Genomic DNA, 27,741 nt, shown 5'->3' with positions numbered 1-27,741 from the left:
TTATTCTGCAGCAGAAATATATAATGCGCAAGTTTAAATATATCTATTCCAAATTGTATAAAATAAAACATTTATCGTTACAGTCGCGAAATTATTCATGCATTCAGCACGAAACTCCTTTGAGATTCGTTCAGCATCCCTGCCGGTGAGTGTTCCCAAAACGAGACCCCAAACGAACTAGTGCCCGAGTGCCCCTGCATCCTCTCAGAGAACGCATTTCACGCAGCGGAGATGGATGCTCGAGCATAGCCAAACGCAGCATAGCCAAGACAAACCCAATCTCAACCGCCGAACGGTGCGGACGTGATTTTCGTAGCTCTCCCGGTCGTCGTGGTTTTGCCGTTTGCTCGTCTCGCCTTTGCCGCCACACAACACAGCACTGCACCGCACTGTGCCACGGGCGATCGTGACGATCGGTGCTCTGTGTGTGCTTAAGAAATCAGGGTTAGTGATAAATCCGGCGTTTGCGGTGAAATCTTTGCAGCAGCAACAAGGGACGACTGCATTCAAAAGACGCACTCATCGCACCGGCAGCATCGTTGCATAACATATAATTCATCTCGGATTGGACACCTGCGGATCCAATTACCCGGGCAGATTGGTGCTACAAAAAAAAAAACTTCGTAAAAAGTGCATTCATCGGGGTGAGTGTGAGTGTGTGACAAGTGACATTAGACAATCCATTCGATTCGATCGAGCGATTGATCGATAGATCCGTGCCGGGTTGAAGTTGGTGATGGTGTCGTTTTAGGAGGTGATTTGGTCACGATCTAAACCAAACAAAAAGGGGGACTTCATAAAATCGCTTATTAACTTGTTATTAACCGTTGGTAAGTCGTACAGCATTGGTACGAGAAGCTCAATTATGGTTGAACCGTTGTGGCTAAAAATGGAATCCCATCGAAGCTCGAAAAGGCATTAAGGTTGGTAATGAAAATCAAATGCCAATTACTTCCACCACTCGCTATTGGCTTCAGCTCGTACTTGATCGATTGAGATGATCGAGCTTCCTCTATCGATTGGAGTAATCAGCCCCAAGCCCCGGAGCCACAACAGAGATTTTCGCATGATGAATGCACCAAATGTGCACTGCTGCCTCCCTCCTCGCCCATTGCCCAAAAGGGTCCAGTTTTAATTGGATTATTTTCTTCCCACTATAGGGGCGATAAAATTTGAAACCTAATTTGGTAGGACTACCTCGTTAGCCTCCCACCCATTACCACCACCGAAGGAAGAAAGGGAGGGTGTCAACCCGGGGGGTGGAGAATACAAAAAGAGAGTGCAAAACGTGAACGGAACGTGTGCGCGGGCATTAACATTTTTGCCACATTTTGGTGTTGCGGTTTTTTTGATGCCACCAACTTCAGTTCACCATGCCTTCAGCAGGCCCAACTGGCCCAAGTGCAGTCCAGTGTGTTTCCTCTGTGTGTGTGTGTGTGTGTGCTTTCATTCTCTCTCCACGGATTATTTATCACCGTCAAGCGTCAAGCATGCGAAACGAACAGACGAGGAAAAGTTCGCCAGAACAAGATTTTGGAATGTGCCCACCCCTCGTTGTGCCCAGGGGCCCCCCGTTTCGCACGTCGTACGGCCACGGCGGAAAGGCTGCGGTCGCAAAAATTAAAAACCTTTTTTTTTGCTGTGAGCTTTTTCTGCCTCTCTGCTACTCACACACAGCTTCCCGCTGCTCCACTGCACGAGGCGGGATGGAGCTTCTCCCTTCCGGACCAGGAAAACGGGAACGTGCAAAGGGAAACAAGGGGAAACATAAGATGTAGGGTGTCGTTTTTTTTTCGTTGGTTGGTTCCTCTCCGTTTGCGCTCCGTTTTGCGGTGTGAGTGTGAGTGTGTTTTTTTAAATAGTTTATGCTTAAAATCTTTTGCACACTGGTCGCACTCGCTATGCCTTGTCGGCGGTGCAAACCATCATTCAGTCACCCTTCTTCCGCCTCGTTTCCCCCCGTGGTTGGACGTGGTCCTAAATCGCCCGAGGAAATGCTACAACCGCGTTTCCTTCTAAAACCGCTTATCTCCCCATGTTTGCAGTGCAGCGGTTTTGTGATGCCGTCGAAATTCACGCCTCGAGACGGTCGAAGGCGTCCCGAAGGAGAAAAAATCGTTTCTCCGTTCCCTTCCTCCCAGCAAGGAATGCCGGTTTCGAGGTCGAAAAGGCTACCCCGAGGGGTAATTTGGGGTAGATTTGTATTTCTTTAATTTAATTTTGAACAGCAGAGATCACCACCGATCGGACGCGCGCGCGTTGGTGGTTCTGCTTGGTCACAAGGCGAAGTCGGTGCTAATTGGGCCGTTAACAAGCTGAAAATTAAGCCATCATAAATTAGAACTCCTTCCCGCAGTTTGGGGTAGACCGGAACCTGGTGCGTTCGCACCGTGTCCTGTTTTTCGGTGTCACCGTCAGCGATCATCATCATCATCATGAGCGTGATGGAATTCGTTTCGGGAGTCCGGGTCTCCGGGCCCGAACCTGCCGATAGTGGTAGGCGGATGGTAGGCGATAAACTACGCGATATTATGGGGCCACTTGTTTGGACAGCCGTGATGGACAAGATAAGATCCGATCGGATCATTTAAAAAAAGGCTTTTGTGGGATAGTTAGAGCGGGACCGTTTCATAAACACCCACATTCAATGAGAATTTGGGGCTGAAGAGGCAATAAATATTCAACACTGTCTTGTTGTGTGTAAAACTCTAGATCTTAGTCTACAAGAGGAAGTGCCAAGCTAGCGCACAAGATCATATCAAATCAGATCAGCATGACTTCATCTCCTGTTCTCGACCCGGCAGCGACAAAGATCTGGACAGTGTAGGCTTGTGATAAAGAGATGCATAGTCTCGATATGGCCACAAGTGTCTTAATTCGTCGCTTCCTTATAATCGCCAGCTTCTTTAACGCGACCATGGTTAAGTGTTCGCTTGTGTCGCGCTTGTGCTAAGCTGAGCTTCTGTGTGTGGCAAAGAAACCCCTTCGGAGCCTTCGAGACACTGAAAGTGACATGAAAGATGTACTGATGGTTGACTTGGAGAAATCAAGATGCAAAGGAGAAATACGATCATGATCTTACAGAGCTGTCCAACGGGATGCAGTTTGCAACGGGAACCAACACAAAAAAAAATGGGAACACAAAAAAAAATGGGAACATATGAACCTGCCTGCCTGAAGGTGAAAGGGACATCATCAGGCGTAATGGCGTGAACTTTACATGAACTTTGGTGAGTTGGCTACGAAAAATCACCCTCCCAAAACTGGTTCGAACACGATGCGGGCCACATCGTTTGACCCGGCGTTCGATGCGTGATGCCTGAGTGCGCGTGCGTGCGTACGGGTGGTGGTGGTGGTGGTGGTGGTGGTGCTTTTTGCATAATGAGCTCGATCGTTTCGAGTGGCTCATCTTGAACTGCGAAAACACTTTAGTTATGATGACGTGTACACTGCTACACAAGATGTAGTGGTTCACACTTACTCGATCGTACAGTTGTGGAACGAAAACCCATACCCAAACGACAGCTTGATCGTGCCTCGTGACCTCGCCGGTGACGAGGCGCGTTCTAAGTGAACCGGGATCGTTCGCTCTGCCAATACTCCATGCAGTTGTCCATTTCACAATCGACGGGTTACACGGTTATTGGAGTGTCAAAGTAAAGGGGAAGCTTGCTGCAGTTTTGCTTTGAGCGATGTATGCTTTCAAAAAGGGTCAAATTGAAGTGACCGATGCGTATCGCGATCGGCGGTGACATCATCTCGCGCGTGTATGATGCTTTCCGGAACGATCGTCTTCGTCATCGTCGCATTCAGATGACTAAAGAGTGCACACTGGATGTATAAATATATATTGTTGCATTTAATTGGTTTACGCGTGCTGCGTTTTGACAGCTTTTCGGCAGCCTGTGCCTTCTTCTGGACGCTTCGGGGCTTCTGGGGTTGGGGTGAATTTGTATATTCATTTGCGCTCATTGCGATCTCTGCTTTCGATCGGCGAATGGAAAAAAAGTCACCAGCACACTCTCCTCCCTGGTGCAGATCGGTGGCGATAATTGAAGCAATTGAAATGGTGTTCACTCTCATTGCGTTGCTTCCCCTGTGATGGTGAGCTGAGCGGTATTATCAGATACCGGATCCTTGCCTGCGGTAACTTCGTTCTTCGCCGATTCCGATGCTGTGCGCAGTGTGGAATGTGGTGCCGCTTGATGTCGACAACTCATCCGAACGCAACGCCAACGGGAGACGCGCGATCGTTTTGATGCACAAGGGTTGATGCAAATCTGACCGAACGGGAGGATCTGACCGTTGGGGAGTGGTGAGGTCAACCGCAATTAGCCGCTGGATGTGGATGGGGGCAGGAGGACAAATAAAGCCATAAAGTGTGTACTGTTAACTGCACTGTGGGGTTCGGTTGTGGGCAGACCCGAGATCTTGAATCAGTTTTTTGTTATTCATTCAGCTCGATTAAAACAAGTCCATTAAAGCGTGTAGATGAACACGATGTTCTGTTGGGGCAGTTAAGGGGCGACGTTTACGATAGAGATCAGTTTGCATGTTTTATGAACTTTCCTCGATATTGCTGCAAGTGGCTGTTGGCTAATGTGTGCGATGCTTTATTTCTTCATTTCAGAGCTTTGAGCAAGCCAAGTTGACCACGGTTTAATGTCCGGACACCACAACATCATCATCATCGCTGCTGCTAGTGAATGAACAGTGGATCGACAACACAGCAACGCATTATCAAATCAGGTCAATTTGTATCAGAAAGCAATAACTTTTCAGCCATTTGATGCACCTCTTCAATAGACCGTCGGAGAGCTCAGTTCCGCGATAGATCGTGTCAGTGTGAAAGTGTAGTTGTGGTGCTCGGTGCTTTTGAGTTACTTCCCCTGATGTCCCGGTACCCGATGCTGAGTGCTGTTGTTAGTGTGCTGTGAAGGTGCAAAAGTGTAGAAGAGTATAAAAATCACCCTCGGTCAACTTGGTTCGATTAACGAAAACGTGTCGCCATTCGGCTGACTCGGTGTGGCGCCAGACACGAAACGAAAAACCGCAAACAAACCGTGTTCGGAATCCCTGGAATCACTCTCCCCATACCGTTGTAAACAAACCCATCAGACGTGGTAATTCGACACTTCTCTTGCGGAGGATTATTTTTTTGTATGATCGCGCGCACGCGTCCCTCCAAGCGGGTTGAGTGTGTTTAATTACTTGCTTACACCGCGCACCTGAAACCAGGCGCCAGGAGAGTGTCTTTGTGTCTGTGTGTTTTAGTGTGTGTAATGCGATTTTAAACCATCAAGAGCAGCTAACAGACTTCGCAGAACTAGTGTGTGGTAGGGTGATCGTTTCGCGATCGTAAAGTCAGCGCAATTGACCAACGATGTGGTTGGCACCGGTTTGCTGTGTGACGGTGGGGCTGCTACTGCTTGGAAGTCTGCAGACGGCTGGGGCCATTCCACCGAAATTGGAACCCACGGTAAGTAAATTCCGGAAGCGGGCGGGACAGGGGTTTTGGGGTGTCTTTTTCCGTCTGGGCAGAAGGGGGCGAATGAACGGCGGGTATCCAGAATTGATTGGAAATTGGAAGATATCGCAGGCGTTACAATTTCCAGAAATCGATCCACTCCGATCACGGCAGCATCACTTATCAAGGCAAAACACCACCCGCGGCGGCCCGCTTCAACTCCGAGGCCTCCTACTTGAAAAGATAAATGGCTATTATTTTAACTCCATGTTTCATAAACGCAGCGAATGGGAAAATGAAGTCATTTGTGGCCATTAGCTGCAACATTTTCATGATTTCAAGCCTTCCATCATCTTCACGTTTTGCACAAGCACACACACACGTACAGCGAGCTAATGAGCCTTAAAAGAGCAGCAACAGATCTCGATTGATCGATCGATTGTTTTCGATGTTTCAAACCAGCAAAAACGTGGAAGATTCCTTCACCAAACGGACGATATCAAAATCCGCCCCAAAACAAGCGGCCTGAAAAGTGTGTGAAGGAACAAAATCACCTTCCATTTCGTCGACTAACGTTGTTGCCCTGGGGTAGGAAGGTTGGTTTTGCGTTGCAACTTGTTGTAATTTGTAGTGTCGGGACGCTGCTTCATCCACCTAGGGGGGGGGGGGGGGGGGAATGGTGCATGGTGATGTTGCGGGAAGCGGGGCTTCGGTGAATGATTAAAGCCTTACACACCCCATGGCCCTTCGGTTCGGATGCTTCGGTTCGGCTGCGGCGATCCTACGCGTCAATCTGTCTGGAGAACGTTCCTTCGGTCTGGGATAATGGTCTTTCCGCAGGAGAGAAGAAGCCCAAGAACGCGGAGGATCTTCACGGGACGGGTTTTTGGAGTTTCCTCTTTGCTGTTGCCCCGTTTTTTTATCCCTCAACGGTGGCTTTAGGACACTTGAGGGCATTCGAAAGCATTACTCAAGTACCATCATCATCATCACCCGAAAAGCATCATCCATGTCCATTTCCAAGCGGAATATCCTTTGCCTTCTCCGAGCACCTTCTTCTTACAAGGAAGGTGCTTTAATTGTTTGGAAACTTTATGTACGCTTCTGCCCTTCTCCCTCGTCCGGTGTGTGTCCGGTCCAGTGGTCACGCTTCATCTTGTGCCTCTCATGGTCAAGCAGAACGACCAGGCAAATGATTCACGTGAGAAGACACTTACCAAGGTGTGTTGTTCGCTCTATCTTTCCGGTAGAATCTTTGCCCTCGCTTGCACTAAAATGGCCATCTTACGGGCTGCTGTATGCTCCTCTGTACTGCTTTTCGGGGGCTCGTGGTCTCTTGTCTTGGTGCCTCCGTGTCTGCCGTGGTTGGGAACGATGGCTTTTGGAGAATGGCTCGGTGGCTGGCAGGAGAGTGTTTTTTGTTTCTGTACAGCTGATCTTCGTCGTTATCGATTGCTGCTGCACAGACGATCTTCCGCTCGTGCCATTTATCATCCGTGTTTGGTGCTGCTTATTTCCGATGACCTTTTTTGACCACTGTGTGAGTGTGTGTGTGTGCTTCGAGAACAAGAAGCTCTTTTGCCTTTCCGTTTCATGGTAGTCAAAACAGTTTTGAGAACCACAAAGTACTGCAGCTATTGTAGCTTATGAGCCAGAAGTCATGCCTAGTTCACTTGTTACAGGTGATGGAATGGCTTTGGTTTCTCTATTATTTCCAAATCTCCTACGACAAGAGCTCACATCAGCTCCGGGCCATTCGGACGTCTTTCTCAAATCCATTATCTTGCCCCGCTGTGCTGTCTTACACATAAAACAAAATGACAAGATCCACTTCAGCTTGTTCTTTCACGCTAAAGATGATTCCCCTGCTCTCTGGTCCTGCCCGAGTGGGCTCTTCGTTTCGTTCTGTTCTGTTCTGTTACCTCAGCACCGAAACAGACACACGGCACAGGCGAACTGGCGAAGAAGAACCACTCGAGAAAAAGGGAAGGTGTAGCTGTACATAGGGAGCGATTGTGTAAAACGGCTGCCGTGTTGCCGCGATGGGCCCCGAGCTCCGGGAATGCTCGGAGACTGGAGGTAACTGGAGGTAGTGAGTAAGATCAAACACACAGAGCCACAGCCCAGCAGGGAGTGGCGACGGTTTGTCTGGCACGATCGAGCCCGGGTCGAGGTGCCCACGGTCTATAATGTACTCGAGTGCCCGGGCTGGCTGGCGGACGGTCTCCCGGGACAAGGGATACCCTTGTTGTTGTTAGTGGTGGGTTGTAAATGGAACGAGAGAAAAAAAACACAACAAAACCGAACCAAGAAACGAAAGGGAACAATAACAAGGGCAGAAAGAGCAATACGAATAACCCATCGCTCGATCAGTCGATCGCTTTCGATCGTTTTAATGTTATGGGCAGCAGGCAAGCAGACAAACAGGCAAGCAAAGCAAAAAAAAAGGGAGACTTCCCGAGAATGGGATGTCTTGGAAAACGTTCGCCTCGTAGAGCACAACCACGGCGGTGAATGTGCGGTGAGGTGCGATGCGATTTGGAAGCTTTGAAGTTTGCGCCCTTCTCGCTGCGCGTTTGTGCCGTGTGAGCAGGAACACACCGCTTTGTCGTGCGGGAAGCATGGAAGAGCAGCAGCAGCAGCAGCATCACCAGCACCAACAAACGCAAAAGGAGCTAAGGAGCGAAGATGAATAGTTTAACACCAATTTTCTTCTTCCCTTTCGGCCAACCGTCGTCGTCGTCCATCCTCCATCCCTGCGCGGCTCGAGCTTTATACACTGACTGAGGTCGAGGGAAAAGCCAAGAGGTGTTTGGAATTTGATCGTGAAACTTTTACAAAGGTTGATCTTTTTGTGTTTCCACTCGGGCGTGTGTGCTTTTTTTTATTCGTACATAGGCTGATGCCTCTCAGCCAAACCATCGATATCGTTGGTTGAATATATGTACCCCAAAACCCGATGCGATGGTTTGCGCATGGGATGGGCGTAAAAGGTAGAAGCAAAAGGATGGTCGGCGGGTCGGCAAACGAATACTTTATGCGAACGCTTTCTTAGTGGGCAGTTGTTGATGCCTTTCGGGGTTGGTTTGATTTATTTGGACAATAATTTGTTCGATTCGTTCGATTCGTTCGAACGATCGATCGATCGTCTGTGCGCGGCGGAGGCCAGACTCTCAACGGAAAGGCTTTGTAGCCGAAGGTTTGCCCTGTTTGACTTCTCGAATCTCGAATCTCGTAGAAATAATTGCTCTATTCGTGCTCAACGAGCGAGCACGCCTCCGGTACGATCTGTCTTGTATCTAGGGGTTTGGGCGCGTGTGATCGATCCAGCCAGTGGGACAGTTGGCGGCATGACGCGTGGGTATCGCCGCAGCAGGAAGGAAGGGCTGCTGTCAAGTCACGCGGGCTCAGACTGCTCGTGGCCCGTGCACCACGATCACCCCCGCGATCGCACACAGTTGCTTGTGGTGCATGTTTACAAAACATTACTGCTTCCATAAATAAACAAACAAATAAACATCCCGTGAAGACAAACAAGAACGAACGATCTTTTGGAGATCTTTGGAAAAGAGAGAGGGAGCCATCCCAGCGTTTTAGACATATATGTGTCAGGTGAAAGGTGCGTGTGTGTGCGTGTGGAGGCTTTCGTTACATCGTACACACAGCCATCCCAGACAGAATGGCACCAACGGAGGGATCTTGGTGCAGTCTGCAGGGCCTAATGTGGATGCCTGGTAACTGTCCGGACGCATCCGGATGTCTTTAACACATGCCTGCCGTCTGATGGCAACGCGTCAAACAGAGGTGAAGCGCGTTGCAAACGAAGGTCAGCTCGTTGAGATGAAATAGTTGACGACCACGGAACGGGAGTGTTCGTTCAATAAACCAGATCTTAACGAAAGCTATAGAAATTAGGCAGCAAATTGTATGTTCCAGGTGCTTGGCTGAACGATGCAACTTAGAGACATACAGTCTAGCGTCTGAGCACCACCTGGAGTCTGAGCAACATAGGGAATCATCCTTGGTTTTGTTTATTGGAACCTGCGGGAATTGGACTGGATATGGACGATGAGGACTTGCTTGCTTGAATGTGAATGGAAACCCCGGGAAGCTCTTCTAGCAGGTACTGATGTTGTCTAAAAGGTCGTAAAGCCTCTACATGGGCTCAGCGTTTACCTTTGTTTACAAGCAACTGACAGAGTCAGTTGAGATATTGCTGGCTTTATTCTACAGACATCGGAAGTAGACTTTGTGCCCTTCCTCCGATTTACATTGCCAAAATTGAACATCCAAAATACCGTTTAGTGTACGGATCTCCTCCAGACGATCATGATTACGAATACCAAATGCAGCTGCAAGCGTATGCCAAATTGTGCAAACAAATGGGATAAAATTTCGGCAATTTCAATACTTTCCCCCCTATTCCCCGGTCTGAACTGTCTGAACGTAATGCGTCGCGACGACCAATTTCTGGCCGCATCGCTCAAACCAGCAACGTCAGCACCAGAGGGTAAGATTAAACGTTACTAAACGAAACATTTCCTTTTGTCATAAAATATTAATAAAGAGCAATAAGCAACGGGTAATGAAGTGTGACGACTTCCATCCACCGTCCACGCGTCAAGATGATGGACCCCGATGGGACGCGTGGTGTCTGCCACGTCCATGTCCCGCCGTGTTGAGGAGATTTTGGTGAAAGATTGTTCGCTTGATAATCTGGAAGTCGTTCACCTCACGAGCTAAGGTCGACACTTCCCAAAAGTTAAAACCCTTCACTTGAAAGTCCAAACGAAAGTAGTGGAAAAAAGCAGCGCCAACAAACCAGGCGCCATTATAGTGCTTACGCACACGCGCGCTGCAATGCGTGCTCTCACGCGTTACAATTATTGCGCAGCATGGCAAGACGCACAAGACTCGGACATCGGATCCGTGGCGGATCCTTTAGCAGCGCGTACAGAAACGATCATCCCGCGGCGGGCAGGAGCAAGAAGGCTGACGTCGTCTCGCCAACCCACGAAATTGAGTTTGATTGAAGCGAATTGAGGTTTACGATGCTGAAGTGCGCCATTTCGATGATGAACCCTACCTTTGCTGCTGATGCTGCTGTCGTGGGAAGGGAAGGACAATGGGTAGAGAAAGGTTGTATAACCTGTATCCCTTGATGGGTTTTGGAGTAGCGAAGAGAAATTAGATTAGCGTCCGCGACCAGGCAACCAAGAGGCAAGAGGGAGGTTAGGGCATCTGTCTCCGCGTAAGAGCCGCATGGTAGCGCATTGTCGCGAAGGGTCAACACGCCATCAAACTGGACCAAATGATGTTTATGGTATGTCGTAAAGGATTGTTACAACGTCGTGGCTTTCATGCACTTTGTGTTGCGATTGCTTCTAATTCGGACGTAGGACGGGGCACATAAAAATCATTGCTAGCATCCCAACGAGCTCATCGTTAAGCTTAATAGTTCGTATCGCAAGCATTGCCATCTTTTTATCTGACTTCATCTTTTCTGTTCCTTTCTTTTGCAGGTAAGTCCAACGAAACGAGCTGTGTTGCTGGGTTGAGCTCGCGAAGGTATTGTGCATAAAGCCTTTTTTTCATAATTTTTGCATCATTATCTGTCACCAGAAGTAGTAGGTGTCTGTGCTGGTGCTGCTGCTGCAGCCTGACGTATCTCTTCGTTACCATCTCGTGAAGCACCGGCTTAAGCGATGCATCCGTGTTTGGTGTTAACACAGCGCCCATCCCATAGCATTGGAATGTTGGAATTCGCCAAACCAAACCCACCAACTTGCCGGTTCGGTTCGCCCGTCGGTGGAATGGAAGCGGGGAGGCCGATGAGGGTTTCAGTTTCGATGTTTTTGGCGCTGCATAAATTTGAATCACATTATGAAAACTATCAAACGACTCGCAAATGAATCATAAAGATCACAAGCCAACGATAAGGGTTTGGATGGCCAAAGCAAAAATCGGCCCGGACGCAAAAAAAAAGTGCGAAAAGATGCGATCGTTGTGGACGGCGTGATCGCTCCTAACGATCAATTTGGTCTAAAAGATGGTTTTGTTTGGAAATGAGCAAGAAACGCCTTTACCGTGCTGCTTGTTCCACGATCCTGGTTCATCAGGTTGGAATGGGAGCTGACCTCGAGGCTCGCAGTGGTAGAATTCCGGTTGGATCTAGTTTTTGCGTAACCTTATACGTTGTAGATGTCGTGGCTGTTTTTAACGACCACTTTTAACATAATAAAGCTGTATTTCATAGGGTTAAAGAGAGAGAGATAGAAAAAGAACATGTTTTTGAGGAACGACTGCAGCGTTCTAAGCCTCAACGTGGTTGCCGCAGGAATGTTCCAGATTAAGGTAACCTAGCCCATGAGTTCCATAAGGGAAGACATTAACGAAGGGATGTCCCGCTAGATCTCCCGCTAGAACACCGGCTTACGCACATAAATCATAATAATCTTGCACGGCTTAAATCATCGAGATTCGAGCGGGGAGCAATCATCGCGTGTCGCCTAATCGCTTGTTGGCAGTTTGTCACTTAAGTGTCGACCAGCGCTGGCGTCTCCCATAGCCCGTAGCCCATACCGAGGGAGATCTATTTATCATCGGCCCTGTCCGCGGCTCAATGATTGCGAGCACGCGGAAAACTTCCGCGTCGCTGCACCGGGTCCACCGGGTCCAGGGAATGTGCTCGGCGAAGGTGCCTGCTGGCACGCTGGGTCCCTTTCGGTAAATAGACGAAGAGCTAAAGCAACGGCGCACGAAACGATTTGAGCGCGCTAATTGATGCAAGAGTTATGGCTGTTATGGAGCACGCGAAAGTCATTCGCGCGTATCATATCAGAATATTAATTCGAGAGCACGATTTGCGACTGATGAATGCAAATCAAATAGCGCGGGCCCTGGACCCCGCAGAGATTCCCCAGGGCTGGCCAATAGGGGAATTAAACTGGCTGACGCGCAAACGCAACCGTTAAACGGTCGAACGTTTCGAGCTATCAATTAAAATAATTGATTTATCATCGGACCGGATCACAGGGTGATGCGTGATCCATCATCTTTCATCGCCTATTCTAAAGAGCTGCAGACAGTTGGCTTTGGAATGATCGAAGATCGGGCACAAACACACACACACATACAGTCACAAATTGATCCCGGATATCTGGATGGGAGGATGTTTGATTGAGCTGTAAAAAGTGGAGTCTTGCCCCGAATGCTAGATTTGTTTGAAGTCTTCTCTCTTTCTCTCTCTCTCTCTCTGCCTCTCGTCGGTGATGTTTGCTGGGTGCAAATTTACACATGGCAACACCACATGATTATTGGGAGCTTTCAAAATCTGGAATTCTTTCAGCTGCGTGAGCTGAGGATGAAAGAGATGAGATCACTCGACCACAATCGCCCGCAGCAAAGCAAAGGTGGCAATTCTTGTCAATCATCGTTTTGTTACTTGCTGTTTGTCAAGAGAAACAGACGTTAAAGTAAACAGCATCAATTAACCAGCGTGAATGGTTCACAATTTGTTATACGATCAAACACATTGCAGACCGTGGTCGATCGCGATCCCATCGCGACCACTCACACTTACCGAACCGTGTCATAGAAAGATCAATATTGTTTTTCAATCGAACAAACACCGACCAAACTGTCAAAAACAACAAAACAACCATTTTAACTAATGAAATTCCTCCAGTGTGTCCACACGTCAACACCACTCCTTTTTCGTGTCGATCTTATGGTGGTACTGGGACAACCCCTAAAAAAAACTAAAAATCCGGATGAAATTTGCATATCTGCCCCACACGGCACACCACTTGATGGGATGATATCTTGTTTCGACGATCGTCAACCTTAGGGGTCTCGTCCTGGTCAACCAGTTTGACGCGATTCCGGAGCTCGCCGTCCATCCATCTCACTGTCAAATGGTGGCGTCAAACGGTAGCGTCGATCGTCAGGTTTGCGTCTCCATTACCTCAACGGGTCCAGCTCGTCCGCGGACCCCGTTTGGCAAGTTGGTAATTTTTTAACGGCGCCTATAAATCTCACCTCGTCTACGATGCGGAGCCCCCATTGGTGGTAAACCGGTATTCATGCCAAACGCCTGTATCCTGTAGCAGTTGAGCACACACGTGCTGGGGTCTAATGCTCGGGCTCGGTTCCCCACGGATGCTGGATGCTTTGGAGAGGGGGGGGGGGGGGGGGTTTAAGATATCCCAAGGAACTGATCTAAAATAACAAAACACGACGACTCCTAAAAGCGTTGGAAAAGGGGTCGTAAAAATAAATAAACCACACGGTGCGCGATCTGTGTGACACGCTAACGATCGTACATGCGATCGCGGTGCCAATGCTAATGGGTGCCTAAAAACCAACAGTCGGTCGTCGGTCGGTGGATAATCATTTGCATGCGACAATCTTCTGCTGGGCGAGGGATCCATAAATGTTGACGATAAGGCGCTGACGCGTTTTTCCTGGGGCTCCAGAAAGCTCCAGCAGATGCTTTCATCTCCATCTGGAGGAGATTGTGTTGTATCTGCACATCGTGTTAGAGATTCTGTGAACACTGTGCACCTAAAGATCGTTTTTTGTGACAAAGGTTAAAGATTAATTGAAGTAAGAGGCATGTAATTTAATGATTGAGAAACTATTTTGAGCGTGCGTTTCTTTTCTTTATATTTTGGTGGCGCCTCTTGAGGTGCAAATTGATTGTGGGGAAAACCTTCAGAAACTATTCAGCAACCTGTCTGGGTCTACTCTCTAAGCCTTTGATGTGTGCTGCTGTGGAGGTTTGGAAAGGTGCTGCAATAACAAACGGCATTCAGCTAGCGCCAGCGGAACATATGCAAATTTGCTCGTAAATCAAGCAGCAGCAGCAGAAAAAATACACAACGTTGAGACAAAGTCGTAGCACGACAGAGAGAGGGACAGCAAGAGAGATCAGGTGGGAATTAACTGCATGTTTGGACAACGGCTCCATTAGGAAGAAGTCGGGTATCGGTCGTTCGGGGAGTCTCATGGCGACATGGCGAAAGAAAGGCATTGGAATGTCCGGTAGAGTAGCTTGAGCTTCGGCCCCAAGATTACCACAGAGGCCACTGGCAGAGCTGGCGCCTTCGCGCTGTGTGCAGAGGAAGTATGAAAGAAGCGCGCACACACAAAAAAAACAGAACAGATTCGGAGTGTAACCATGCATCCATGCCTTGTGAGTGGCAAGAAATTGGCCACAAACATACATAAGCGTAAACAATCGATGTGACTGTTTGCGTTAAGATTTTTGCGAAAATGTAGCAGCAGGGGGAAAGGAAACAAACACTCCACCGCCCCGACGCTCCGACCGTGTCTCGAGTGCGAAATGTTCCGGGATTACCGAACGGCGTGTGCACAAATCATCTTGCGCGCCGTGATCGTGAACAGGCGCGTGGAAGGGTTTGGAGCATGCTGGGATGCTGCCGACGATCGGACGGGCTGATCTGTTTAATGTAGTTCGTTGTAAGGGGGTAAGAAAAAAAGGGTGAGTTTATTGGCAAGTAGTGCTGCAGTTCCCTTCCCCCGTTCGGATCAGACTATCCTGTCCTGTCGACAGTTTGACAACCCTATTCGCGCGAAGGTGGAGGGTGGAACAGTGGTGCAGGGGGCGCCAGCCACCCGGCGCATCGCGCGATGCCGCTGAATGCACTCGTAAAACAAGCAAATTGATTCTTATTATTATTACCCGACCCGGCAATTAAAAACATTATCCGGAGCTTGTAAAACAAACAATCTCGTCGTCGTCGTGGTCGTCGTCGCCGCCACCGATTCGATCCGAGGGGAATGAAACGGACCAGCGCGGAGCGCTAATCCTGCGTAATGTCTTGCTGCCTTCATTTCGCGAATGTCGTGGGCTAAACCGCAAATGTGCGCTGAACGGCCAGTGAAAGGTCGCTGCGGTTGAGAGATTTCCAGCGTGTCGACGTACTTAACGGGTTGGGGGGAAGCGTGGTTGTTGGTTGATTTTTTTTTACACCGTTTCGACTATAATAAACGAGGTGCCTACACTGAAAGGGCGTGATCGAAGGCGTTCTTTGTTAGTTTAATGGGCGCCAAATGGGCGCGCGGGAGAGAGACGTACACGAACGGGGGATTGAAAATTGAAGGGTTAGTAATTAGCATATTCATGTGTATTTAAAATCCATTTATGAAAGCAATCGATAATTAATGGAAATGGTGGGGGTGGGAGGGGGATCTATAAATGTACTTGCAAATAGGAATGGATGATTTTGATGTGGTTAATTCCAATGTATGGCTTCAAACTGAATGGGTGATAAATATAAATTATCGATTGAAATTGATTATTAAAATGCATCTCTTTGTATCACTTTTATCAATCACATTGGTTGCAGTCCAGCAATGCTGTATGAATCTAATAAGAAGCGAAAATAGTGCAATAATTTAATCTTTTCTTATCGGAAATCTTCAACTGCACACGAATTGTAAGAATACGGCGATAATCAACACATTTAACTGTCGCCAAACTTTTCCTGGATGTTAGTTCAAGTGTGAAAAGATAGAGTGTGTTGTTGGCCCAAAAAAGTTCTAAACAGTGACAGTTTTCGTGCCCTTTCGCTCTGAATGCTGATAAAATACTGGTTGGTTGTGTGCCTTTCCCATCCATACCAGGATTGGGTTGATTTATTAAACATTTACTTACGCTTCGTCGTAAAGTTGTAACATTGTACATTATGTGCCTTCCGTACCTTCGCGTTTTTTTTTATATTTCTGCTCGAACCCTTCGTCCGATTTCGAGCCAACAAGATACTTGGAAGATAATTTGATTTGTTTTCTTTTATTTCCTCCCCCGACAGAAAGGGGGTTGGGGAAGGTTTTACGATGTTCTCTTCCAGTCTACGCTGGTTTTACAAGAACACGCAGTTAGAACTAAAAAACACATAAATGCAACATCTTCTCTCTCTCACTCTCTCTCTCTCTCTTACACACTGTCCCACGTGGGATAGACGGTGGGAATACGTAGCACATGTTTAGGGTTATTGACTTTCTACCCATGTTTCTGAAAACCCGACCAAAAGCACGACCACTTTATTAGCGAAACACAGTGAACACAGGAATAAAATTACTCTTTCCCAGTCCAGTAGCACCGTGCCGTGCCTTTTTCCCGTATCTCGCGACCGTTTAATGGAATGGAAAAGCGCATACTATATTTACTGGCGTTGCCATGGCAGATCGATTTGCTTCGACTCGATGCGCGATACCGAATGGGTTCGATTAATAAACCACCAAGCACTACCACCGCCCGTGTGTGCGGGCACCTTAGCGCTTCGAGCGGTTGCCCAGGCGACGGAAAAACAGGCTGGACAAACCGCGGAAGGTGCGCGGTTTAGTTTGTTTACTCGCTGTGCGGTGGTGGTTGCTGGCAGAGGCTTTCAATTTTCCAATTCCAGGTGAGGTGGAAATCGTCCGCCGTTGTCTCATTAATCCTTGCACAGGAGGGGCATGCAGAGTGGAGAAAATTTGCATGGCCACGAATGTGAATGTGTGTCGTTCGGGTATGGCAAGTGGTGCGGGTCGTGCGCGCGGACCCGCTGAGTGTCAGTGTCAGTGAGCTTGCATGATTAGCTTGTGCCCGCTATTGTCTCGGTGGTGTGGCGGTGGCGCCTGTCAAGCCACCAGCAGCGGCAGTGAAAGCAGACGAACCAGTATATAACGTAAGGATAATTTCCATTATGTAGGATAGGGTTTGTGTGAGAGTGTGTGCCTTTTTTTTTTGGTTCGTGTGTCTCACTAATATGTAACTCTATCTGCCCCTAGATTCCAGCCCCATCCTATAGGAAAGAGTGTGACAGGAGGGTCTGCTCTACTTGCATCTACCCACCCGGGCAGGAGCCGGGAAGCCTGGACCTCGATAGGACATCGAATGCAACCGCGATTTAGTTCACTTCTAGCACATCACAGCGATGGTAGTAGCTTGAAACGATTGTTTGTGTCTCCTCAGTATTAGAGTGCTCTTTCGTTTGTTGGCTTGGAAGGTCCTTCTTGCTTTAGGAGCCTCTTTAAACCCAATACCTGACAGTTCAATTTTTGTGTGGGTGTGTGTGTTCTCTTCCTCTCCCTCCTCCTCAATTATCGGTTGGTTGAGTGCTTGGCCTTGTGCTCATTAAATAAGCTCACTTTGCTTAAAACCTAATTCTTTCAAACGTTCCAACACCTTGACACCTTTGATGTCTTGTTGTTTGGGGCGTGTACGTGTGGTTGTTTTCTTCTTCTTCCTTTGCCACGCTTTATCCGGACCTGCAGAGTCCCAAGAAGAAAATGTCGAAGAAAGAACGTGCACGGCTGGAGGCCGAACAGGCCGAACATCACCGGATGGAGCTGGAAAAGGAGCGCCAGCGCAAGGTGGAGGAAGAAAAGATGCGTAAGGTGCGTGAGAAGGAGGAGGCCGAGCGCAAGCAGGTTCAGGAGATAGTGGCCAACAAGCTGCGCAAGGTGCAGCTGGAAGAAAGCTACACCTATCTGGCCAGCATACGGGAGGAGGTGCGAAAAGTGTTGGCCGATGCGAAGAAGGAACGCGAGGTGAGCAGACACAAGCAGAGGGAAGATTCGAAATTCAGTTCTTCAGATACTAAACCGGCGGTGCATCTTGCAGTGGGAGCAGTATATGCGTTGCAACGGTTTACCCAACGCATTCGATCCGGCCGATCTGCGGAAATATCTGCACATCTGGTGCGAGAACATCCGGGACACTAACGAGGCGGAGCGCAATTGGTTGCTGCAGACGAACGAGCAGAGCATCCTGACGCAGAACGTGAACGTTGCGAATCTGTCGATGGAGAGTCTCAAGCTGCAGCAGCCCCAGATCGGCAACACCTATGCGGCCAAAGCGGTGGAAGTGTTGGGTATACTGGAGGAAATCGATGAGGCACTGCACGACTCGGACGTTCGTCCCTCCATGGTGGAAGATTTGAATGAGGTTAGGAAGAGCGAGGCATGAGGGGATGCTGAGGATCAGCAAGTGCGATCATACGTACGTTTTGGTGTCTCCCGTTTCGTTGCAGTTGAAGATGGAGTTTCGCAACGTTCTGGCCGATTACATCGATGAGTTTGCGTACAAGATCTTGAGCAACATCAATCGAGACATGGAGCTGAACGGGTTGCTGGAAGTGTCGCACAAGTTCGAATCGCCAGTCTTCAAAACGCATCTGTTTGGGCTGCGCGATATGCCAACACCACAGCTGTAACTATGGAACTTAGGGGGTAATGTAGGACATCCTATTCTGATTTTGTGCTTCTGTGTTCTATTCAGCAATCCCAAAGAGCGAGCCAAAGAGGACAGTAAACATACGAGCATTGATTTCCCGAGTCTTGGTTTTCATCTGACACTGCCGGCGGCTGTCAAGTGCCACAAGGCAGCGATCCGGGGACTTTGGATCAGTTATGATCACTGTAGTGACTACTGCCCTAGCTACGATATGCCCTACAAACAGGAGAACTTAGCCGGTAAAGAATGATGTTTACTGTTGTTAGTTGCAATGGAGGATTAACTCGTCTCTAAAAATTGTCTGCCCAGATTTACGCATAATAAGTCGCATTGAGTGGAAGAAGCGTAAGGAAATACTGAAAGCTGTCTACGAAGAGCCCAAAGAGAAGAAGACCGATTCGGACGAGGACGACCAGACACCGCAGGACATTGATGTGGACAAAATCTACACGGAGCACGCCGACGAGCTGATGAAGAAGGAACGCACGAAGAAGGGCGCTAAAACGCTCAATTTGAGTGAATATGACGTGAACATGCGTAGTCACCGGATTGTGGCCGGTGTGTACGCCATCGACTATCTCGAGCAACCGATGCAGGATGTGAAGATCGCAAAGAAGACACTGCTCCGAACAGGTACATCGTAGAAGCGCGTGATCTAGGTGCTCTAGGTCTGCTGTGTGACTCAACCTTTCTCTTCCCCTCATTTCCCCCGCAACGGTATAGTTCCTCAACCGGGTAAACTAAAGCGCAAAAAGTTCTACCAACCCTACCGACCACCGCCAACACCGCAACCGGGCGTTCGACGACTTCCGGAGGAGATCGAGGCGGAAATCAAACAGATGGAGGAAAACCTAGACAAACTCGCGCTGGTCTCGGTGCTGCTGCCCGAGAATGTGTTCTGGTTCGAGCCACCGATCGTCTGCCGCTGGGAGCTGAAGGAAGAAACGCTCGAATCGGATCCAAACTTCGCCAAGTATCTGGATCGACTGGAGAAGGCCCAGCAAGCGGCCAGGGAGCGTAATGAACGCTCCAACCTCGACCGGCGCACCAAGTACGTGGAGGACTTCAACATCCTGGACGTACCGCAGCACATCCCGCTGCGGGCGATTGTGACCGACTTCGTCATACCCAAGCTGCCGGACAGCTGCAGCATCAAGATCTCGGTGGCGGAGGACAAGCGGCGCGCAGCACAGCCTACCGCTGTCGCCGGCAGTGGTGGTGGGAAGCGATCGTCCAAACAGAAGCGCCGTCTGCACAAGATGCCGTCGAACGTTTCGCTCGGCAGCATCGTGTATGAGACGAAGATACCGGACTTTCTGTACGCGACGCGCAACCCGCTGCGCATACTGAAGGTGCTGGATCGGCGCAACCGCCAGTGCTATCCGTACGCGGGCACGTCGGACAGTGACGATCTGGACGATTACGACGAGTCGGACAACGATGTGGTGCAGAACCGCAGCACGAAGCGGAAGGTGTACATGTTTTCCAGCTTTATGAAGGATTTGGACGAGCTGCTGGAGTCGAAATCGCCCAAGCTGCAGGCAAAGCTGGAGCAGGAGCTGGGTGCGGGTGGGCCGACGGGTGGACCGGGCAAGCAGTCGTTGCAGGTGGCTCGTTCCGACGAAACGCGCACCGTTCGTGGGGAGAAGGGCGAGAAGGGCAAGAAGCCGGCCAAGAGCAAATTCGACTCGGACGATGAGGACGTCGATTATGGCAACATTCTGGAGGTGGGCAACTACAGCATGGTGGAGAACGACAAGCGCTACATTGGCAAGTGGTCCACCCGGGACGTGCACGACGTGAAGTTCAACGAGGACAAGCTTACGATCCAGTTCCGCGTGGGACGGCTCGGTTCGTTTGCATTTGCCGCGAATCGGTACAGCAACGTACCGTACCAGTCCTGGGAGCTGAAGCCAGACATAAAGAAGTACCTCCAATTTGTGTCCTAGTTTTGAATGCTTTGTTTGAATGCTTCAGTTCAGTCTTTGTTTGGAGCCGACTTAGAGCAGCCCTTGTAACATATTTCCATCAATTCCAGCCCCGGTACGGTCACCTTCTCGCTCACCGCATCGGTAGTTAGCACGGAGATGACCATTACGGAAGCCGGTTTCCGTGTCAACTCACTGCAAGGCGGACCTACGCAAGCGTTGCAGGAGATTCTCGGCCTCACCATGTCACTGCGCAAGCTCATCAAAACGCTCCGGCTAGCGGCAGTCGATCTGTTCCCGGAGGATGACGCGTTCAACTACACCGAGGGAACGTGCGAGAAGAACCCGATCATGGAGTCGCACCTGTACGACTGCATTGGGTTGCTAGCGCTGACGCACAACTTCTCCTGGTCGCGCTGGAACCTGCTGTCCGGCTGTCGGATGTGTGTGTTGCTGATGCGCGAAATCGTCGAACATCGGCGGCTGCCGAACCACTCGACGCTGCTCGTCACCCCGCTGAAGGCGTCCGTGATCGATACGGTGGAAGTGTCGCCGGTGTTTAATCCGAATCCAGTCGAGGGGATGAATGTAAGAAGATAGTTGGGGCGCAGTGCTCTGACAGAGTGCAATTGTGACAGATACACCTCTCTTTGCACTTGCAGCATTATGCCGATCTTTATCATCTGGGGCGCGATCAGTCGCAACCGTCCTCCAGGATCAAGCAGGAGAAGATGAGCCCGATACTGCGCGAGAATGTGACCCAGCTGCTCAAGTCCGTCAGACCACTCAGCTTCTCCTAGTGGCGCTGCAGTTTATTTACTATTAAGAGCAATAAAAGTTGGCTATTTCGATCTCCTTGCCACTGCCTAGTGTTTTTTGTTGCTGTCGTGTTCCGACCATTATCTCACATTCTGCTGTGTGATTGTGGCGCATTCGACGCCAACGAGTGTTAAGCAGCGAACCTTATTTAGTACGCACTAACGAGCAACAATGTTACCGGCGTGAATCGCTTTTATCGTATTCAAATTGCTTTCGGGTAGTTTTCCTCGTCACTCTCTCTCCTTCTCTGGTACTCCCCTGGACCAGCAGACTACGACTGTATCTCAATAACGAGTGTCACTCAATTAATAGGACAAGATCGTAAAACCATTTACTGACAGTTCTGCACCCACTGCCGTCGTACACCACCGATCGTATGCACAGTGTGAGTGTGACTGTGTATTTGCAAACACAAACTCACACAAACAGTGCGTAATGCAAGCGAAAACAAACATCGGTTGCGCTGTAGGGGGGGGTGAAAGAAGCCGGTAATCGGTTATAACAAGCCATTATAGCGCAAAAAGGGGTTGCCGTTTCAGCGGTCGATCATACACACAAACACGATCGTACCCGCGGAAGCAGCAGAGCTGTTGGAAGTACCGATCGAGGAGGAGCACGAACAGCTGATAGGAACAGCACTGGTCGGTACTGGTGACCGGTGGCCTCCGAGGAGATTATTGAGATGTGGAAAAATAAATAGACCAACCTGAAGGCAACGACGCCCGTAGCCGCGTAGTCGCGGAACAAAACAAATAAAAGGAAAAAAATCACAAAAATTAATAATCACTAACGAGGCCCCCATAACTTAACGGACAACGTACGAAACAAACCAATGGTAGCTGGGAATGTTTGGGGTGCATAAAGGGGGGGGGGGGGGAGTGGTTTGCCGTACATATTATTTTTATTGCGGAACGTCCAGGCCAGGCTGGGCAGCCACAGCCGCAGCAGCAGCAGCCCTCTTGAACTCGCGCGCGCACACAAAACGATAACGCTGGCGCCGGCCGGCTTTGCGTACGACACAAAACGAGCCGCGACTGCCACTGGGGGAGTGCATGTACCCTATTTCCCTGTCCGTTTCGCGCACGGCTGAGCCGACGGACATGTGGTTCGGAGTAGTAACACGCTCAGAATGCCGTAAAATCTCGCATACCCGTTAATTATTCCACCTTTAGTAGCGCCCAGTCCCGGGCTCTAGGGCCAGGTGTAACGCTGCAATGGACCATTTGAATGCAATTCTTATTGGAATGAACTATTCAATGTAAACGGGGCTTTGGGACGGGGAAAAATGTTGCAAGAAGATAAAACATCATTAACTAATACACACATTTTCCTACCATCATTCCAGATATCGGAATGTGCAGCTAAGGGAGGCGAGTGTGACGAAAGCAAGGGACGTCCGGTGTGTGGAAGCGACAACAAGACCTATCCGACCCGTTGCCATCTCATCCGGGCGCAGTGCAGCGGACATCAGGTTGCCTTCAAGCATCGAGGATCATGCAAAGGTCGGTCCGGTGACTAGTTGGGAAGTATCCAGTAGCTCATCTTAATACTACAACTCCTCTACAGATGTGTGCATTGCTTCGCGTACGTACGCCTTGCAGCAGCGTGCCTCCTCACCGTACACGGTGAAGTACGTACCGCGCTGCCGGGAGGATGGAACGTACGCACCGGTCCAGTGCATCGATGGTGGCGGTTGCTGGTGCGTTAATGGGCAGGGCAAGCAGCTCCCGAACACGATGGTCCAGCACGGCAAGCCAATCTGCGTGAAGAAGGGCAAATCGAACCAGCGCCGATCGTCGCCTCGCAACCCGATCCGAAACAAGCGCAGTAAGTCATGAGCTGTCAGGCTGTTTTTTGAACGTATTTCCGAAATTGTGTAAGGTGAAAGCAATTTAACAACAAGAATAACCTTTTGTGCCAGCACCTCCCCAATTTGCCCAAATCCCGAATTCCGGAAAGCAACCTTAATATTGATCCGGATTATGCAAATTGGAATTGGAATCGCCTTTCACTCGGGTTCTAAAAATAGCTCCGCTTATTTCCTACATGCTTAAACACATCAGAGTATGCATTGCTTTCCGTTTTGCGCGCAGGTTGCAGTGGACTAGATCGGGCCGTGTTCAACACCAACCTGCTGAAACTGTTCCAAAACGAGCACGTCCGGGTACATCAGCACAACCTAACGGGGCCAATCAACGAAAAAACCGTCCTGGACTGGAAGTTTAGCGTGATGGATCTGAACGGTAACAATCTGCTGGACAAGACGGAGTACCGTACGATGAAGCGTCTTATCAAGAAGGTAAGAAGGAGTGTTGAGAGAGCGCCACCACACGAAGATTAATCTGGATCTCTCTCCTCTTTCTATTGGTTCGGTTCGGGGGAGAGTAGGTCGTCAAACCAAAGCGCTGTGGCAGATCGTTCGGTAAGAACTGTGACGCCGACCAGGACGAACGACTGTCGCGTAACGAATGGTACAACTGTTTGGCAAAAGACGACGTCACACGTGAGTAACTCTTGACCGCCTTACCTTCCTTGTGCGTTTCTGTAGACTCGCCCGCCAGCAGGTTCTTGGGTCCTCTTATCTCGCACCGTAACTAGAGGGTAGAGATCAAAATTCTTGGTTTTGTTGGAATATTTAACCTGTTTGTTGTTTCTTAGTGCTAGCAGACGCTAACGTCAGAAGTGACTGACGCAGTAAGCTTTGGGTGTAGCGGTAATTAAGCTCTGTGCATACTAGATCCACTTACTGTGTGCTTATTAGATACTCGGTGGGAATGTTCTTTTTGGACATTGGCCACCATCATGCGTAAATAACCCGTTGGCGGTATTTAATTGTGGTTCTATTTTTCTTCGTTCTCTCACATAATATCACTACATACACACACACATATCGTATCACTAATTTTTGAACCATCACATATCTCATGCACATGTTTATTCCTTGGTTCTTTTACCTTCCTCGTTTCGGTTCCCCTTGAACACCTCACATCCTTCTATTCATAACAAAAACCACCTTTAGCTCACAACCCGTCGTCACAATCATCATCATCAACATCATCAATCTCTAGTTCCTCTTCCGGTGGCTCTGGACACTACACTGTTCCCCATATGCATCAACATCATCATCATCATCACTATGCTAGCACGCGCGGTGGTATGGGTGGTGGGTCTATCGGAGGCGGAGGCGGCGGCGGCAGTAGCAGCGTCAACGTCAACGGCGGCACCGGCGGTGGTGGTCACTTTCTCCGTGCCGACGACGACGATGACGACGACTCACAGAATATCTCTAATGATTTCACTGACGATGACGATGACGATCATTCAGAGAATGAGTACGATTCGGACGAACTGCCCGACAGTGATAATGCACTACTGAACGGATTGCCGTTGCCCGTTAACGGATTGCAGCCATACCTGTGTATGTATCTACTTTGCCCTGATCACTCCTCTTTCCACACTCCCTCTTTCCCTTTTGTCCATCTCCCCCCCCCCCCCGCCCCTCAAACTCTTTATCACACACACACGTGTCAAAAAGGATCGCTGAAGCTGCTGCCCAAGATGATGGTACATCCGTTTATGTTCTGTTCAAGAAATACGTTTTTGCTTTATGTTTAAATCGTGTAAAACAGCACCAAGTATTGCGCGAGTACCCTCAACACATTAAACTAGGCTAAATTGCACCGTAGAGTACTGTTGCGGGTCTTCACCTTAACCCGGCACTCAAAATCGCACAAACACACTGGTATCAAAGCCAACACTGCACAGCACCTCAGTAAGAATCGACGATCGTGTGTAGCCCCCCCCCCCCCCAAAAAAAACAGAATCAACCTCTAAGCTTAAGAAAATTTCTTCCAACAACTCTGGTTTTGGCTTTATAACAACAATACAAAAAGCTCTTTAGGGATTGTTGTGGGTTTAGTTGCACAAACTGCCAGCTGTCCAGCGGGTCTGTCTGCAGCACATGAATTCTCAACAAAACCTCCAGAGCTCAGTGTTTCAACCATTCAACCAAATTCATTACTAATGTTTCGGCTAAACTGCGCTTCTGGTGGCGTACAAAATTCATCCATATTCCGATTCTTTCCCTTTGTACAACTTCCCCCCTATCGTTCCTTACATGAGCGTCAAACGCCATTGGAAGTTCGAAGTAATCACACCGCTGTTTGTTTACCGATAACTCCAGTGCTCCAGGGCAAAACGATGGTAGATCCCAAGGGTGAGGATGACGCCATATTTAAGGATAGTGAGGCCGACTCGGACTGCTTGAGCGATCGCAAGTACGCGCTGGATGAACAGAAGGTAAGCGGTTGCTAGGCGTTGTGAAGTAAGTAGGCGCTGAATAGTCCTCTTTACCCCTGTGTGCTGATCTGTTGCAGTACGGTACCAACGCGTTGTATGTGCCAGAGTGTACACCGGACGGTCGGTATCAACGTGTGCAGTGCTACCGTTCGACTGGCTACTGTTGGTGCGTGAACGAAGACACCGGCAAAAACATCCCGGGCACTTCTACAAAGGACGAAAAGCCTGTCTGCGACCAGTACGCATCGTCGACGCGACCGATGAAAGGATGCCCGGAGGAGAAGAAGGTGGAATTCTTGAAGGACTTGAAGGCATTCCTGAGCAAACAGGTGACCACATCGTTCGCTGGGTAAGTGTTTCGGAGAGGGACTTTGGGGTATTGGATGGCCTTTAAACCATCGCACTTCCTTTCGGATTACAGAAAAATCATTCCCGTGTGGAATACGGAGGAGGAAAAGATTGCCATCTTGAGCTTTGTGCTGCTGGACAAGAACCAAAACAAGCAGCTCGAACGGAAGGAGTGGAAAGCGTTCCGTGAGTTAGTCACCGCCACTAGGTACGTTGCTGAGAGTAGATCACCAGGAACACTTTACATATCTAACATCTCATCCCTCATCACCCATTCCAGACAACTGCGCAAGTGTGGCAAGAAAATGCCTCGCTACTGTGACGTAAACAGTGACCGGAAGATTACACTGTCCGAGTGGATGAGCTGTTTGGATGGCAAGCGAAACAGCTCCGTGGATGTGGCCGCCATGAGCGCTCCATTGGTGCAGGCCGAGGTAAAGTCTCCCACTAGCAGCAGCAGTAGTAGCAGCAGCAGTAGCGGTAGCTCCTCGTCGACCAGCTCAAAGTTTAAGGGCAGGAACCCGTTGGAGTTTGTGCTGAAGAGTGACTAGAAAGGACACGAGACGAGTGAGCGCGGCATCTAGTAAAGCGAGACTTAAATCCTAAAATATCGCATCGATCTTCCCGGGCCTGAAGGATGCCTCCCGCCCGCCGACACAGGGAAGGGTTCGTATTTTGCTTATTATGTTGGTTCGATTTTCACTCCACTCAGTATTCGCGTGTAGTGGTGGTGATCCACAGATACCAATGTCCTATACTACTACTACTACCCCTCTACCCCCCTCCCCAAACCCGCTGTATCCAGTGATAGAAGAAAAAGCGAGCTTTCCTTGTAATCGTTGACCGTATGGCGCTACACATCCGTTGATCGGCAGTGATCTTCCGCGGTGTTTGGTTTGAATTGTTTCGCAGTTTGAGGCGAAGATCAGTATTAGCAATCGAAAAAAAAAATAGGCAGCAAAGGCAGGCTCCAAGATGGAGGTCGAAATGGGACGCATCGGAAGTAATGTGTAACTCAAACCAGAGATCCCATCCATCTGGTAGCGCGTGGAGCGGTTTTTGGTAGTGCCGGCGAGAAATTGCTAAAAGTGCGTGTGATATATGTTATTCATTTCTATTGCGTTTATATTTAAGTACAAGCCTAACCTAAACCCAGACCAGCAAACAGGTGGACAAAATGGATTTTACCTCAAACGGCAGGTATAGAGGAGCGAAACCGCGGAAATAGGGAGAGAGGACAAATGAAGGATTAATACGCAGGTTTAACATATTACTGTTAGGATTACGTTTAAGTAGAGTGTAAGAAGAACAAGGCAAGGCAGTAGAAACAGAGAGAAACCATATTTAACGTACCGGACGAGGGACGCTTCCCATTTCAATGTCACAGATCTGTCGCTAAAGCACTATTTATCTATTGCCTGCGTTAGTGCGCGTACATCATATCACAATACCAGTACGGCCAGCTTTTGGGAGGAGACTTATCTCTCTCTCTCTATCTCCTGTAGGACGATGTAAGCAATAAGCATGAGATTGTTTATTTTTCTTCTTCTCTTTTGTATGGAAAATAATAAGTATGGCTTCTGCCGGTCAGTTAAACTTAGTGCGCCTAAGGCTCTATCATCTGTCACAGGGTGTAG

The 27,741-nt window shown here is 49.1% G+C and overlaps 2 protein-coding genes across 8 annotated transcripts; both read left to right on the top strand.

The window, feature by feature from the left end:
* The first annotated feature begins 268 nt into the window (after nucleotides 1-268).
* Nucleotides 269-27,704, top strand: LOC1269737 (SPARC-related modular calcium-binding protein 2). 6 transcript variants are annotated; one of them, XM_061642875.1, is made up of 12 exons: nucleotides 269-644; nucleotides 4,631-5,123; nucleotides 5,239-5,479; nucleotides 22,803-22,959; nucleotides 23,024-23,284; nucleotides 23,551-23,756; nucleotides 23,846-23,960; nucleotides 24,477-24,875; nucleotides 25,641-25,756; nucleotides 25,834-26,105; nucleotides 26,178-26,312; nucleotides 26,385-27,704. In XM_061642875.1, the coding sequence occupies exons 3-12, from the start codon at nucleotides 5,384-5,386 to the stop codon at nucleotides 26,653-26,655; spliced, it is 2,028 nt and encodes a 675-aa protein (XP_061498859.1). In that variant the 5' UTR covers nucleotides 269-644; nucleotides 4,631-5,123; nucleotides 5,239-5,383; the 3' UTR covers nucleotides 26,656-27,704. The 6 variants fall into 6 exon arrangements, with proteins under 6 accessions (XP_061498859.1, XP_061498858.1, XP_061498860.1 ...); XM_061642874.1 differs by having other exon boundaries at nucleotides 269-444; nucleotides 4,631-5,479; XM_061642876.1 differs by having other exon boundaries at nucleotides 4,631-5,479; nucleotides 24,783-24,875.
* Nucleotides 16,579-22,305, top strand: LOC1269736 (dynein axonemal intermediate chain 7). 2 transcript variants are annotated; one of them, XM_061642870.1, is made up of 10 exons: nucleotides 16,579-17,160; nucleotides 17,264-17,412; nucleotides 17,750-18,025; nucleotides 18,099-18,422; nucleotides 18,508-18,686; nucleotides 18,756-18,949; nucleotides 19,020-19,343; nucleotides 19,434-20,637; nucleotides 20,749-21,226; nucleotides 21,301-22,305. In XM_061642870.1, the coding sequence occupies exons 2-10, from the start codon at nucleotides 17,410-17,412 to the stop codon at nucleotides 21,436-21,438; spliced, it is 3,120 nt and encodes a 1,039-aa protein (XP_061498854.1). In that variant the 5' UTR covers nucleotides 16,579-17,160; nucleotides 17,264-17,409; the 3' UTR covers nucleotides 21,439-22,305. The 2 variants fall into 2 exon arrangements, with proteins under 2 accessions (XP_061498854.1, XP_061498855.1); XM_061642871.1 differs by lacking the exon at nucleotides 21,301-22,305 and having other exon boundaries at nucleotides 19,434-20,686; nucleotides 20,749-20,885.
* Nucleotides 27,705-27,741: the final 37 nt, after the last annotated feature.

The sequence above is a fragment of the Anopheles gambiae genome, chromosome 2, assembly GCF_943734735.2.
Source record: "Anopheles gambiae chromosome 2, idAnoGambNW_F1_1, whole genome shotgun sequence".
Lineage (NCBI taxonomy): Eukaryota > Metazoa > Arthropoda > Insecta > Diptera > Culicidae > Anopheles > Anopheles gambiae.
Note: the sequence above shows the minus strand (reverse complement) of the source record. Positions and strands in the feature narration are given on the sequence as shown.